The 16781-nt window shown below is 44.7% G+C and overlaps 1 protein-coding gene across 1 annotated transcript in view; it reads left to right on the forward strand.

Annotated features, from left to right (window-relative positions):
• Positions 1-16781, forward strand: part of LOC135373070 (alpha-(1,6)-fucosyltransferase-like) — a 156608-nt gene that overhangs the window by 47404 nt on the left and 92423 nt on the right. Inside the window, exon 6 of the mRNA XM_064606368.1 lies at positions 14567-14825. Within this exon, the coding sequence (XP_064462438.1) occupies positions 14567-14825 (259 nt within the window). The remainder of the gene's footprint in view (positions 1-14566; positions 14826-16781) is intronic.

Genomic DNA, 16781 nt, shown 5'->3' on the forward strand with positions numbered 1-16781 from the left:
TGCATTACAAATTCTACAGTGAAAACTGTAATAGAAGCATAGAAAATTGGCGTAGTGAATACTGAAACTCATCCGGGTGTGACATCACAGCGCGCGTCTCTGCCAGTGAGGCAGCATGAAAGAGGTCACATGCTTATGACTACCAATGTCTACGGCCATAGCTCTGACCCTTCTGGTATCAGAGTGTGGAGCGTCTCAATACACATGCACGGAACGCGGCGATTGGTTCTCTTCTCGCGGGTTGGTGCATGCTTCAGAAAAAGTTCTGCTGCGGAAGGACTCGCTCGTGTCTGTTGTCACGGTAACCACGGTAACCAGTTGGTCTGCGTCTGCACGAAATGAAACGCGGTAGTGTGAACCACGCTTGACGCATATGTGTGTTCAAGTGTTGATATCTCACCAAGTACGACACGTAGAAAAATAATTCTTTTTCCCTCAGTACTCTAGCGCGCAGTACAATGCGTGCGTGATATAATGAACCGCATCTATCAAAGTGTCTGTCACAACCCTATAACTGTGGCACACCCTGTTGTACAAAGCATTAAAAATGCGAGGGTGCACTGGTGTAACAGTGTTTACGGTATGGTACCATTTCCTTGAGCTTGAGGTGGTGGTAGAGACAGGAACGCAAAACAAGTATGTAGGACTAGACTCAATATAGTCTGGAGCCGTAGTCCTGTCTACTTGTGTTCTGTGTTCCTGTCCCTACCACAGCCTTAAGGTCAAGGAAATGATACCATCAACACCCTGTTGTGTTTGACTCACAATACGTATATGAAGGACTAACTAGTTTGAGCCAAGCTACTTCTGAGTGTTAGTTTCGATGCCTTTACTACATCTAGGGCTACTACAGTAAAACCTCCCTATGTCGAACACTCGTGGTGCAGCCAAATCCTGTTCTGCATAGAGGGGTGTCCGAGTTAGAGAATCGAACATTAGGAGTGCGAGAAAAATGATACACAAAGGATGCCATAGTGGTGTTTGTGAGTTTATTCTAGAGATTCTCAGAATGTGAAGCAGTATCTATCGAAAATGTTCTGTTATCTTACTCGGAACTAAGCCGCTAACGCTGCTTCTTGCAACATTGGTCCGGAAGTGGGAATGTTTTTCTATCGGCAATCAAAAAAGAGGTGCAGCACCTTTTCGTTCACACTCTCATTGTCCGTCTTCCTAAGGATCCTCTTCCTCTTGCTGTTGGAGTTCTACTCCCAAGTGTGTAATATTTCATCTCTACCCGTACTGATTGAACACTGTTGACTTGGAAATCTTAAATTCCTCCACAACTTGCCTACATGTTGTTCTTCCGTACAGCCTGTGGAGAAGTTCTTTCTTTCTCGCGAGCGTCACTTCCACGAACTTTCACTTTGGCATTGCACGGCAGTCCACCGAGCTCTCCCTACAATGTCTTCAGCCATAATGGAAGCCCACATCTGACAGGCAACTGTTATTGTGTTTGTAAGCACGCGAGGACGCAAGTGGTTCCATGGTGACTCAAAATGTCAAACCGGTTCAGAGACCTCTTTTCCTTTGTAATCCGGGCAGAATTGTTCGCCGGTTCACGGATTAGCCTGCTACAGGCCTTCGGAGCGGAAATTAAGACTATGTTTGAGAAGCTGGCGCTTGGCCCTTTCTCCGACTTAGCAAGAAAATGCGGGTGTTGTTTCCAATGCAGCCCCCAATAGACGGATTATATCCGATGAATAGAAGGATTAGCCATTGTGTAGGGTACACCACTAGAGGGCGCTACGAGCGACGCTTCACCACTAGGGGCCGCCGCTGTCGCATTCCGTGGATGACGTCATTGCTCCTTCGGGGAGCATGGTGAGAGATAGCGGGAGGCATCGGATGGCGATGCGAAATAGAGCGCCCTTGTGGAGTGGCGCTGCGAGCGATAGGACGGCCGCTTTCGGTGGCGGCTCGCGACCGCGAAACGCGGCGTCGGCGGCGAAGGGTTTTGGGTCCAGCGTTGTGTTCCAGCTGTACAGTCATTGAGCGAGTTTATATTACTCTCACTCCCTTTATTGTTCAACTGGTGGTTGTTGTTTGAGAGCTCAATTGCTATGCTGTGATATTGGGGTGTACGGCACGCATACGGCATACGACAATATACATAAATTAATATAAACAAAAGGACGTGCACGATAAATTACGCCACATTATTCTTCCCGTGTTGCTACACTTTGCAGGTGCCTTCGCGAACCAGTCCGTTCACAAACAGCCATCTGCATCCCGTCGTGTATATATATATATATATACATGGATACTTTCCTTTTAATTGCCTAATAACGTTTTTGCGACACGAGCGCGTATATTAGCAGGCTCCAGACTTGCGCAATATTATTTTGGTGATAGTGCATATGTTCAGACAAGAGCGGAGGAAACTTGTTCCTATTTGTTTTATGTATTTAACTTCAATATATCATTCTCACGTAGTTTGAATTTAATTAGCGGTTAGTAATACTGCAGTATAAGCAATTTAGCACACCAGGGAAGAAGAACAGTCTCTGTACGAAATATCGGCGGCTCCTGTCCTGAGGCAACTCCCTTCGTAGCACACTACAGTGCTGTAAGATATATTATAAGCACCTTATGGCTGCAGAATCACTGGGTGGATATCAGTAAAATTTTAGTGCCTTCTTTTCTGTGGTGGTCACTGTCACTAATAGGGATTCAGCTAAGCGTTGTGGCAATTCCAATGTAAACAGTCATCTGCTATAGCCTATTGGAAAGTGAGCGATTATGGTCAAACAATAAACATGATACATTCTACAATACAATCTGTGATTCCTAAATGTCAGTATGACAAAGTATGAAGGAATGTTAATATAGTGCATGCTATGTTATCCAAAGCGAGTTTTTCCACATCCCCCCCATCCCCATGTACACACACTAAGAAAAAAATGGTTCTTGTGTTTGCCTCTGGTAACATAATTTAACTACACAAATTCAGATATGTGCAATCAAACGCATTTGCAAGAAAAGCATGAGGATTATTGCAGTTGCAACAGCCATGTCAGTAGGTCATGCACACCTTGGTATTTTTGAAATTTCTCAAACATTTCCATATCTTCTATATGCAACGTGCTGGACATCTAGTGTGCAACACCTGACATCGAATCAAAATCTGAGCCATTATGGGGTCATTAACACACCGGTGTTACATGAGCAACAATAAAGGAAGACGGAATGTCAACAAGTTGCAAACCGCTGTTCCATCTTGCACATTTGTCCTGCTCATTTAGGTACTTTTGAAATTTCTCAAACATTTCCATATCTTCTATATGCAACGTGCTGGACATCTAGTGTGCAACACGTGATATCGAATCAAAATCTGAGCAATTATGGGGTCATGAACACACCGGTGTAACATGAGCAACAATAAGGAAGACAGAATGTCATCAAGTTGCAAACCGCTGATTTATCTTGCACGTTTGTCATATGCTCATCTAGGTATTTTGGGAATTTGGAATATGAATAGGATGAATAAATGTTAACATAGTGCATGCTATCCGAAGCAAGTAGCAAGTTCTTCCACATCCCCCCCCCCCCCACACACACACACACTCAGAAGAAAAAAAAGGTCCTTGGTTTGCCTCTGTGCATGTAGCTTCTCTGATGAAATTACCTAATATTGATACAAAAAGTTTGTTGTTTTTGTTTACATGTCGTCTGGCGTATTGTTGCTCGTGTTACACCGGTGTGTTCATGACCCCATAATGGCTCAGATTTTGATTCGATATCAGGTGTTGCACACTAGATGTCCAGCACGTTGAATATAAAAGATGTGGAGTTGTTTAAGAAATTTCAAAAATACCTAGATGAGCATGACAAATGTGCAAGATGGAACAGCGGTTTGCAACTTGTTGACATTTCGTCTTCCTTTATTGTTGCTCATGTTACACCGGTGTGTTAATGACCCCATAATGGCTCAGATTTTGATTCGATATCAGGTGTTGCACACTAGATGTCCAGCACGTTGCATATAGAAGATATGGAAATGTTTGAGAAATTTCAAAAATACCAAGGTGTGCATGACCTACTGACATGGCTGTTGCAACTGCAATAATCTTCATGCTTTTCTTGCAAATGCGTTTGATTGCACATATCTGAATTTGTGTAGTTAAATTATGTTACCAGAGGCAAACCCAAGAACCATTTTTTTCTTAGTGTGTGTACATGGGGATGGGGGGATGTGGAAAAACTCGCTTTGGATAACATAACATGCACTATATTAACATTCCTTCATACTTTGTCATACTGACATTTAGGAATCACAGATTGTATTGTAGAATGTATCACGTTTACTGTTTGACCATAATCGCTCACTTTCCAATAGGCTCAGATGACTGTTTACATTGGAATTGCCACAACGCTTAGCTGAATCCCTATTAGTGACAGTGACCACCACAGAAAAGAAGGCACTAAAATTTTACTGATATCCACCCAGTGATTCTGCAGCCATAAGGTGCTTATAATATATCTTACAGCACTGTAGTGTGCTACGAATGGAGTTGCCTCAGGACAGGAGCCGCCGATATTTCGAACAGAGACTGTTCTTCTTCCCTGGTGTGCTAAATTGCTTATACTGCAGTATTACTAACCGCTAATTAAATTCAAACTATGCGAGAATTATATATTGAAGTGAAATACATAAAACAAATAGGAACAAGTTTCCTCCGCTCTTGTCTGAACATATGCACTATCACCAAAATAATATTGCGCAAGTCTGGAGCCTGCTAATATACGCGCTCGTGTCGCAAAAACGTTATTAGGCAATTAAAAGGAAAGTATCCAAGTATATATATATATATATATACACGACGGGATGCACATGGCTGTTTGTGAACGGACTGGTTCGCGAAAGCACCTGCAAAGTGTAGCAACACGGGAAGAATAATGTGGCGTAATTTATCGTGCACGTCCTTTTGTTTATATTAATTTATGTATATTGTCGTATGCCGTATGCGTGCCGTACACCCCAATATCACAGCATAGCAATTGAGCTCTCAAACAACAACCACCAGTTGAACAATAAAGGGAGTGAGAGTAATATAAACTCGCTCAATGACTGTACAGCTGGAACACAACGCTGGACCCAAAACCCTTCGCCGCCGATGCCGCGTATCGCGGTCGCGAGCCGCCACCGAGGGCGGCCGTCCTATCGCTCGCAGCGCCACTCCACAAGGGCGCTCTATTTCGCATCGCCATCCGAGGCCTCCCGCTATCTCTCACCATGCTCCCCGAAGGAGCAATGACGTCATCCACGGAATGCGGCAGCGGCGGCCCCTAGTGGTGAAGCGTCGCTCGTAGCGCCCTCTAGTGGTGTACCCTACACAAGTGGTGTACCCTACGACTGAAACACATCTAAGGAATCAAGAGTTACCGAACTTGGAAGATGTATGGGGATGGGTGGGCTCAAATCGCAACGCGGGAGAGAAGAAAGGTGGAGGTGTAGGAATAATGTTCAGGAAAGACCGTTTATCAATAATGAAACTTCAACACGAATGCAAGGAACACATGTGGGCCGTGGCGAAAATAGACGGCCAGGAGTTTGTGCTGTGTGTGGTGTATATGGCCACACAAAAAGAGACACCACATTGGAATGAGAGTATCTACAGCTGCATAAGCAGAGATCTCGCAATTACCGACATGTCCTATCCAGTCCTAATTGCAGGAGACTTTAATGAACATCTGATGGAACTTGATGGACGGGAAGATAAAACGTCATACATAAGAAAGCTATGCTCAAAACACAGCCTCCATATTGTCAACCTAATGGAAAACTGCGTAGGGAAATACACCTGGAGCAGAGGGACGCAGCAGACATCAATCGACTATATGCTCGTAAACGACGACTGCATCCAAGGGAGACACAGAGTTGGACTGCTACACATAGACGAGTTGAAGCAATATAGCTGCACCAGCGATCATAACAGACTAAAGCTCACTATTCAATACATGGCAAGAGATCGACTCAAGAAGATCTTCAAGAAAACCCAAAGGAAGGAATGGAATTTCGATGTGGAAGACAACGTGAAAACATATGCTACAATAATGGAAAAATTACTAGACCCTGACGACAAAGTTACGTACGATGAATTAACGAGGAACATTAAGGAAACCGCGGAAACCGTCATAGGATTCATAAGGCGTCTACCGAGGAATACAAAACACCCATGGTTCGACGAGGAGATTAAAATGGAAATACAAAAACGTAAACTGTTAAACCGAGAGCACAGGAAATCAGGTCGAAACCGAGAAACGCGCGGAGACCCCCAAGAGACCTGGACCAAATACGTGGAACAAAAGAAGACAGTCAACGTGCTCGTTGCCAGAAAAATCAAATCATATAATCAAACTATCGAAGATGCCGTAAAAAAGGCGGGGCGGAGAGCTGGAGAATATTTCTGGCGATACATCAGCTCGATGCAAGACGAAGATACAGTAAGAGAACACGGACCAGTCAACATTCCGGGAGGAACAAAAGGCCACGGATTTGAAGAACTACTCGCCGTCTACTTCCGTCAACAACAGGACACCTTGAATGGCAGGAACAAGAGGACACCCGGCGAGGAAACACAGGCGATCAGGAACACGATTACATCAAAGCGCGACGTGACGTACGCCCTTCAACTAAACGACAAAATTACCACTGGGGAACTCAAACTACACATAAAGAAAGCCCCGAGAAAGAAAGCGTCAGGAACCGACAATATCCCAAACGAGCTCTTGAAGGCTCTAGATGACAATGCGCTGGAGACACTGAGGGAATGTTACAATGAAGTCATCGTCTCAAACAGAGTTCCGAAGGATTGGAAAGTGTCAAGAACTAGACTCATATGCAAACCTGACAAACCACGTTCCGAAATTGATTCCTATCGGCCAATTGCAGTACAGAGCAATCTGTACAAGCTCTTCGCCTCAATCTTGAATACAAGACTGCAGAACTACTGTGAACACCACAAAATATACAGTGAGAGCCAGAATGGATTTCGAAGAAACCGACGTGTGAGCGAAAACCTTTTTGTGCTCACCCAACTCATTGAACTAACAAGAAAAAGAAATGAAAGCTTATTTGCCGCCTTCCTGGATTTGGAGAAGGCATATGATGGACTAGACCACTGAATTATGTTCGAAAAGCTAAGAAAAATAGGGTTAATTGAAGAAGAGGTAACAATACTGCAGGCATTATACGAAGGTTGCGAAACGGTGTATCATCTGGGACAGCACAAGTCACAGGGGGTTGAAATCAAGGTTGGACTACGACAAGGCTGCCCCCTGTCTCCTACGTTGTTTAACATTTACATCAACGACCTGCTTCTGCGCCTGCAAGAAGAGTCTGAAGGTATTACGCTGAAAACATTCTCAGTGAAAGGAAAACTGACGGAAACAAAAATATCCGCGTTGGCGTTCGCAGACGACATCGTGATTTTAGCGCCAACAGAAGAAGCCCTACAACACATGCTAAACATCTGCTCTGAAGAGGCCGACAAAGATGGATTTAAATTCAATTACTCAAAAACACTATGGATGTCTTTCGGAAAAGAGGAACAGCGTGAACAATCATTCAAACTTCAAGACCATCAAATAGCACGCACAAGAGAATACAGGTACCTAGGAATAACCATCACGTGCGAAGAAAATTATCTTAAGAAACACGAACTAAATGTCATAAAAAAATCAAATCGCCTCAAAGGTCATATCTGGAACCTAGCAAGACACTCATATGATCAATACACCGTGGGGAGGTTACTCTGGAAGTCAACTGCAGTCCCAGCCCTCACTTTCGCAAATGACGCCATAGTATTCTCGGCACCTACAATTAAATCCTTAGACCAAAACCAACGGGAGCTCGGAAGATGGATTCTTGGAGGAAACTTTGCCACGGCAAACGCAGCAATACGAGGGGAAATGGCATGGTCTACTTTCGCGGCACGAGATGCAAAATCCAAGACTCACTACCTGGGCCGACTGATTCACCTTCCAGAAACATCAATGGCAAAGAGAGTATTCCACCACATGAGGTACTGCGGACTGAAATCTGGATGGATAAATAAGATCAACCAATATGACAGAAAATTTAGTAGAAATACGAGGCGACAGACAGCACGCAACGAGGCACAGTGGACAAGAATCACCACTGAAGAGATAAATGCGATCGAAATGGACGACTGGCGGAAGAAAGTAACTAAAAAACAGAGCCTCAAGTATTACGGCAAACATAAGCAGAAGCCAGAGACCTGCAAGGAATACAAAGGAGACAGGCCAAGCGCACTTCTCTTTCAAGCACGCACCGGATGCCTTCTAACGAACCAGAGAAGGAGTGAATTATTTGAAAACGTTGATCCTACGTGCCAGTTATGCGGAAAAGCGGCGGAAACCATACAACACATTTTAACCGAGTGCGAGAAAATCCAAGAGTATGCACCCAAGATAAAAAAAATGGATGAGAACATGCAGTGCTTGTTCAAACAAGCTGAAACAGAAACTGAAAGCGAAGTGGAAGACCTGCCATCAAACGAGCCCTTCAAGCAGATACAGAGCCGCCTAGTGCACTGGGAGAAAATCAAACACAGACTCACGAGCACGGTGTAAGAAGAGAGAGAGGTGTCTGGACGGAGCTCCTCCGGCGGTCGAAATTGTGTTCGTTGTTCGCCACAATGACGCCAGAGGCGCTGCGCGGTTGAGGGCCCATCCATCCGGATACGTGCGATTCTCATGCTGCCGATCGTGGAGAAGATACTGATTCAGCGCACAGGTTGTTGGCAAACTCATGTCAACTCTTCGTAATGCACTTATGGAGGACGGATTACGAATAGAACTGCAGTTCCACGGCGTATGAATCGTTTCTACAAGGGGCTACGCACCCGAACCTCGACGGCGTCATTGCTTCAGGAGAATGGTGACTGCCTCAGACTGCCTCCCGTGGAAAGGAACATGCACAACCTAAGCCATTCTCAGAAATCCAATACATGTTTATTGCACATGGACATGGGCAACAACGGAATTCCTGTCTGCTTTGACGGTGACTTCCGCCTGACCTGCGCACGAGTTTTCATCGATCTGTAATGGTTATCGTTCCCTGTCAGAAGTAACTCATACGAAACGTCAAAGGACATACCCGCACGGTCACCCTTCGTAATTTGAGTATAGCACAACGATCGAATTCCTATCCGCTTGTCGCTTTCTTTTCCTCGACAGCTTTGAGAGATGTGTGAGTTGTTGCTGCGGAGAACTATGTGCTCGAATGTCGGCGCCATCATCGACGCCTCCCGAGTAAATATAAATACGCATACGTCGTTTTGGGAAAGCAATGGATATATTTATTGCACATGGACATGGCAAATACAATGTTGCTGTGATAAGCGCTTTTGGAGGGGAGTAAAACTAAGCAGTGTTCACTACTTCCGGACAGAGGAAACGCAGAGCTGCTGTGCTAAACGCACGCTGACAACAGGTAAAATTATGTAAGACACTCAGTGTACGTACATAAAGGTAACACAAACTTGCTCTCAGAAACGTTGAATGGCAATAAAATTAAGTAAGATACTCACTGCAAAAAATAAAGTGAAGTTGCTCTCGCAAAAACGTGTTGACTAGAAGTAACATTAAGCACAATGTTCACTGCGTTTAAGTGGAGGCAACAGAAAGTTGTTCTCACAAACACATGCTGACTAGAAGTAAAATTAAGTACAATGTTAACTGCATATCAGTAGAAGTAATGCAATGTTGCTTACACAAAACATGTTGACTATAGGAACAGAACTAAGTAAAATCCTCACTCCACAAAAATAAAGGAAACTAAGTTGTACTGACAAAAACATGTTGACGAAGTAAAATTAAGTACAATGTTCGCTGCCCATCAGTAAAGAAACGCAATGCCTCTCTTGCAAACACATGTTGACTTAGAGTAAAACTAAGTAGAACAGTCATTGCACAAGCTTAGAAAGTTTACGTAGTTTCTTGGTGCGGTCTTCAATGTCCCGTTTCCTCTGCTTACAGTGGTGCCTCATCCTCATAGTTACATAGCGATGCAACAGCTGCGCAACGATGTCTGTTTTGTGTACTGGGCACGGGAATGCCAGATTAAAGTTCTCAAGAATGTTGTTAATTGTCAGCTGGTATGCAAACTTATCATCAATATGTTTCTGGAACTGGATTTCGGCTGCATGCAACAATCTGAAGACATTTAGTGTGGGATGTCTAAGGCCTCCTCGTGTTTTGCAATTTACCAGAGCTGCCTCAGGTAATTCAGATAATGCAACGCGCACTATAAGGCCGTCACGGCATGCTTTGCAGGAGGATGGTTTCGCAAACCTTTTGCACACAAATCCAGAAACATAATAAATTATACAGTCTGCAACACTTGAGACCGAATAGGAATGTTCCAGAACTGTATCTGGTTCCACTTCTTCCGTGACGTGTCCACGTAGTCGTCGTTTCAGTTGACTCAACATTGTCTCCTCCTTTTCCGTGCTTCTAAAACAACTTTGCACATCCTCTAAGCTGAGACACGGTAATGATGCTGGACGGTCACTACTTTCGACACTGCAGTTCCCATACTTAGGGGGCTTGATTAAACTGTATATGGAGAGCATATTGTAGAGTTGCAGAAATGTTGGCATACTAGGGTGTTCACTTTTTCCACTCACGTGACGCACAACGCCGAAGAAACGTTCAAGAACGTCTTGGTTGAATTTAGCTGTCAATACATACTTGAAATTGCACTTCTCCAGCAGGTACGTAGAGAGATCGATTGCAGACTGAATAGTGACACGTAAGCCTTCAGCTGTGAACTCTGTCAGAAAACTGTGTCGACCAATTTTCCCGGATGTTAATTCCATCTCCCAAGAGTTGAGCCACTCCTTAGCAGAACGCAGTACGTCGAAATCTTTAGAACCACGTCGTAATCCCTCACCTGGATATCGTCGATTTAGAGCATCAAAGAGGTCATTCAGGCGTAGGGTAAACTTAACTGTCGCTTTGGTGTCCTCCAAGCCACCTATGCTTCTGGAGGAATAAAATTCAAGCCCTTTCGCCACACTTCTGCTAAATAATTGAGTCGCCAGCTTTACTTTCATCTTTTCCGTGTTCGAAGGATTGAGGTGAGAGTAGGTTAGCTTGGGGCAAACCCTAAGGGATCCAGTAGTCTGCGAGTCCTGGACATACAGCCTATCATAGTGCCTCCAGAGCACGTTCTGACCGTCAATCTTGAATGCTTTTTGGCTGTGTAGTCTGTTGCGAACACATTTGACCAGATGTGGGGCATCTGAGAACACATAAATCATCCGATCATCATCAACTGGATGTAAAAACGAGTTCTTTGCGCCTTCCAGGGTTCCACATATCGAAAGGTTTTTCCACATAGCTCTATTTGTTGATGCACCATCACAAACAAGAGCATCGACAAATACGCCAGCATCCTCAAGCATCAGTATTGCTTTGATGATCAGCTGTGACAAGACAGTCCCTCTTGTTGGGCCTTTACCCGCAAATACAGCAACAGGCTGTGAATAGCTATCACCAAATGACTGGAAAGTAAATACAAGTCCATGATCAGCTAGTTCATCGCGTGTGGAAGCTTCTTCGCCGAAGTCTGAGAATCCACTGTATGTCATCGTCTTTGCGTTCACATTCATTTCTTTCCTCACATGAATTTCATCAAACACTAAAATGCCGTGCTTCTGAAAAATGTCCTTGTGTCCCATCTTCTTCCTGAAGGCGTCAAAAAATCGACTGTCGAAGCCACAGTTTACACGAACGAGTGACAAGTACTTTCGTACTGTTGAAACACAGGGTAATGGCATAATATCATTCTCCCTTAGGAACTTGTATGCTGAGGGGCTGCGGATGTGCAAGAGAAGGCATAGCAACAGCCACCCTTCCGTGTATCGTCTGCTTTTCCGATTAGTATACCTTGATGCAGAGATACACTCCTTGATCAGCATTAGCTGAGCCTCTGGCAGATGAAACTGGCCAAGCTTGGCATCCAAGCTTTCAATACACATCTTCTGCAAGTTGTTTTGTACTTCTTTCAGTTCATGAGACCATACCTGAACTTTTTTTGCTAAGCGATCTCTAGACCTTTTTAGTGCATACTGAGCTCGCCTTAGTACTGTAATCCTTTCCTTTGGGGCAGTAGGGGGAAAACGATGGTATGCTGGTGTCTTTTTCTCACTCTTCCTGCTAAGAACTCTCTTTTCGTGGACTCTCAGAGTGTTGTCCAAAGAAGAACACTTGTGGCACACAGAAGTTGCATCAGTGACGAGAACACTGCATTTGTTATGCCTCCAAGTTCCATTGAGATCTTTAGAAGCACACTCTGGGTGGGCATGAGGGTAAGAGCTGAGGGTCGGACCACCTCTGCAAAGACGCACTTCACTTACGAACTTCAACACTTGTTCCACGTCCTCAATGCACAGCAACTGGTCAGGTGTGCATCCGATGTCTTTCAGCAAAAATGTCTTTCCATGCAATATGACTGAGTGAGTATCCTCTGTGATGCTGACGACTTTAGTCGTCACAACTTGTGTTGTTTGAGTACTGTCGCCTGTTGACGGGTGTACCGTGATATGTTGTACTTCAGAAAACACTATATTCTGAACGCCATCCAGATCAATTCCGTGACATCCCCATGCTGGAGATGGCAGTGCTACTGCTGAAGGATCTTCAAATAGGCTCATAAAAACCGAGGATTTCGTAGAAGGTGATGGGCTGTGGCTGACCTCCATGCCTGCGCTTCGGTGACGATCGCCATTGTCTTTCTGGCCTGCGTCTTGCGAGTTTCCGCCGCCTGAGTTACCGCCAGACTGCAATAGAGGTGGCTTTGTGTCACGGCTGATTCACTCGAAACAAGCTTATATGTCAAAAGGCAAGGCCAGCACAGTTACCTTTCGCGTTTCAGCGGGATTCCGGTCTCCTGATCGCTTCTTTGTGTTTCGATTATGACACTGTGCACCATGATGACTCTCCATATCAGCCTGACCTCCGCCCTGTGAGTTGCTGTCCCGCGAGTTTTCACTGACCTGCAACGCAACCATATACTTTCCTTTCTGAAGTGACTCATACAGACCAACCTGCACGTCTAAAAACGTACCTGTACAGTTGTCCTTGGCATTTTGGGTGGCACAGCGATGGCGTTCCTGTCCGCTGGTCGCTTTCTTGGTTTGCACGATCTTGATAGGTAAGTTGGGCAATTCGGAAATAGTGTGGGCACCGCATCCTTTGACAAAGTTGCACGACGGGCTGAACTGGCGATGACGTTTCCGTCGTGAACGGCTGCCCAAGTTTTGACAATGTAACGCTCCTCGAAGTGCAGCTCACACACTTTGTCCTTGGCGCCCAACACACGATCTTTCCGCGGTATTGCCCGTCGCCACGCATTCAACCGATCAGGGTCTGTTGGGACAGAAAACAACGATACTTTGTCCCTGCAGGACTTGTAACCGGTTCGGCAACCCGGGGCGAAGCACTTTCCGACCATTTTTTGGCGTCAAAAGTTCCACGTGCAGCAGCCATCACCATAGACGTAGGAGGAAAAGAAGGCCCACAAGACGGGTGCTGCCCCTCGCGGCGCCTCCCCGAACAACGAACACATCTTCGACATCGGCTGCTCCTTCCGAGTATCGGCCGTTCGGACACCTCTCTCTCTTCTTACACCGTGCTCACGAGACAACCACAGAAGTGACCTAAGTAACAAACAAAAACGAATTGAACTCATCGAGAACTATTTTCTTTTCTTTTTATTTTTACACCTGTGACTCCATCCTGGAAGTCTGCCCTGTATCAAAAGGGATTAGGTGCCACTATCACTATCAGTATCACAATGGCTAATCCTTCTATTCATCGGAGATAATCCGTCTATTCGGGGCTGCATTGCAAACAACACCTGCACGCCGGTGCAACAACTTTTCATCGGACTTAGGAGGTTGTCCGAGATACAGAGGTGTCCGACATGAGAGGTTTTACTGTATGTGAAATCAAATTGGCTTGTCTCATTGTGGTATTCAGTGGTTGAAGAGGATTGAGTATCGCATTTGTTATGCTAGGAAAATCAAATCCACTAGCTACGTTTGCAGTGTGTGCTTTGCTTACAGCTTATCAGATTACTCAGCATAGCGAATAGTTATTTGAAAACAGAAGCAAATATATACATAGCCAGAGGAAATACCGAGTGAATAGTTATAAGACCCAATCGAATTCCTCAGTGAATAGCTAGATAGTTGGGCTGGGTGCACATACAGCACATATACGGATATAAAGATGTGTACAGCATGTGTACGCGATATACTAATACGGATCAGAATATGAAGTAGCGCTCACTTTCCTTTATGCCCTCTTTTATGCAGGCTTTACATGTGCAGCTTGGGAACTAGTATTTGAATATCGAATTCCACATTCCATTTGGAAATCAAATCGAATGCACAAGTATTCACTTCAGTACTAAACAAGAATATTTGCACAGGCCTGCAGATTACTATTACTCAGTGAATGTATTTGCATCTCCGAGTACCATACCTACTTTTTGTCGCAAGTTAGTTAATGTCCCTTCTTGTTTGCCCTGAAGCATCCAGTGGACTGCGAAAAGGCCCCAAAGCTACTGTGCACTTTGGACAACCCCTGGGGCTTCGCGGCGGGTATGCACGATGTTCTCTGGTGTTTCGTTGCTGCCCTTCGGATGGGTAGGACAGTCATTCTGGAGAGCTCCAAGTGGCATCATGCCCCAGGCAGTGACTGGTCAAAAACATTCGTCCCAATTGCCAGTATAACATGCACAAATGTCAGCTTGGCTGGTGCTGTAACAGGCTATCCAGGATACGATTCTTGTAAGTGCTATCTTTATCTTTCTTTTGTCATTTGTGCAGTTTGACATTGATGAAGAATGCCTTAAAATGCGAGCATGCTGTTGTAACAATATTGATGGTATCATTTTCTTGAGCTTGGGGAGGTGGTATGGACAGGAACACAAGTAGACAGGGCTAGACTCCATTCAAATTTGAATTTCTGCTTTTTGTCTCACTAAACTAAAGGAATGTTTTGTCTTGATGTAACTGCATCATTTCAGAATTAACGTTTTGTATATGAGCGTGTCATGGAAACCTGGTGCGTTCCCGGGATGCTATACCACTAGGACCTACTCTCGATCGCACCAGGTGAAATATCCTCCGTCCTTAACCTCTGGATAAAGGAAAGACGAATTCACCGGCGAAAGTTTTCCGGACGCACAGTGGATACTTAGCAACACCGTTCTGGACAAATAAATTAAGAAGAGTGGTCGGGCCGCCCTTTGTCAATCAACACACGTCCCCATAAGCCGCACAATGGGACAAAGGAAAGCTGCTAGTAACGTTAACAACAACTAATTTAATTAACGCAACAATTTCTAACTAGAATTGCAAGAACACAAGATTGGCTTTATCGTCGTATTATCGCCCTCCTCATTTCAGCAATGAATTGGTCCTTGAACTCGCTGAACAAGTGTCCTCTCTTTTTGAAGACGTTGTTATCATTGTGGGCGATTTTAATCTGCCTGAATGCACTTGGAAGGACTATGAACTTGTTTGTTCAAACTCCGCTTCTGTCTACAAAACATTCGGGGGTATACTGCACTCAAATAGTTTCAAACAATACGTCACCCTCTCTACAAGTGGTTCAAACATCTTAGATCTCTTACTTTGCAATACCCCTGGTATTGTACAAGATGTTTTGGCCGTCCCTGGCTTATCAGACCATGAAGGCATCCTGGCTAAGATCGGGTGGCCTCAGATATGTAGAAATAGAGAATGTGGTAGAAAAGTCTACTTGTATAATCGAGCTGATAATAACAGTATGGAGAGCGATCTTTCTAGTCTCTTCCCCGAGTTTCGTGCCTATGCGACGTCGTCTAGAATTGATGATCTGTGGAACCGGTTTAATGTTATTGTCCTTGACTCTATTGATACACATATACCCTCAAGAATTGTCAAATCAAGTAAAAGAGGCAGTAAATCATACATTAACAGTTCTATTATGAGATTAGTTAAAAGGAGACCAGTGGCGTAGCTAGACCTCCAAGGTAGGGGGGGCTCGATACGAAAACTCCCCCCCCCCGCTGATCCTGTGTCGACAACACACACATACTTGTGCACACTGCAAACTGAGGATTAAAAAAAGCAACGAAAATAGTTGATTTAGACGTTCACAGTACGATTACATGTATAGGCTGTCATGACCAATGAGGTGGTGTCACGAGATTGGAAGTATTTTAAAAAGCTCATACTTTGAAAACCATTCAAGAGTGCTTCTTAGATAGACGCCATGAACTGCAAGAACTTTCGCGATCGTCACACTGGTGCCCCCCTCCTCCACATATATTACGTTCTCGGATTTGCACGATTTGTCTGGGTCGGTCCGTGGCAGGTAGGGGGGGGCTCGAGCCCCCGCTAGCCCCCCCTTGGCTACGCCACTGAAAGAGACCCAGAGTGTACACGGCATTTAAGAGAAGTGGATGCTTCAGGTTGCGAAGCAAATTGACAGACATTACTTCTCGCCTTAAGGCTTTAATTAACACAAGTAAGCGTCAGTTCTTCACGGACATGAAAGAGAAACTAGAGAGTAATACGAAAATTCTGTGGAGATATATTAAGTCTATCAATAAAACTCCCGTAGGGATCCCGACTCTTCTTTCACTTAATGGTGACACAATTTCGGACGATACCGCAAAGGCAAACGCTCTTAATGACTACTTCCAAAGTGTGTTTCACCACGATTTGGCACTACCACTACCCAGTCACGAACATAAT

This window comes from Ornithodoros turicata, unplaced genomic scaffold (genome assembly GCF_037126465.1).
Source record: "Ornithodoros turicata isolate Travis unplaced genomic scaffold, ASM3712646v1 Chromosome20, whole genome shotgun sequence".
NCBI classification, from domain to species: Eukaryota; Metazoa; Arthropoda; class Arachnida; order Ixodida; family Argasidae; genus Ornithodoros; species Ornithodoros turicata.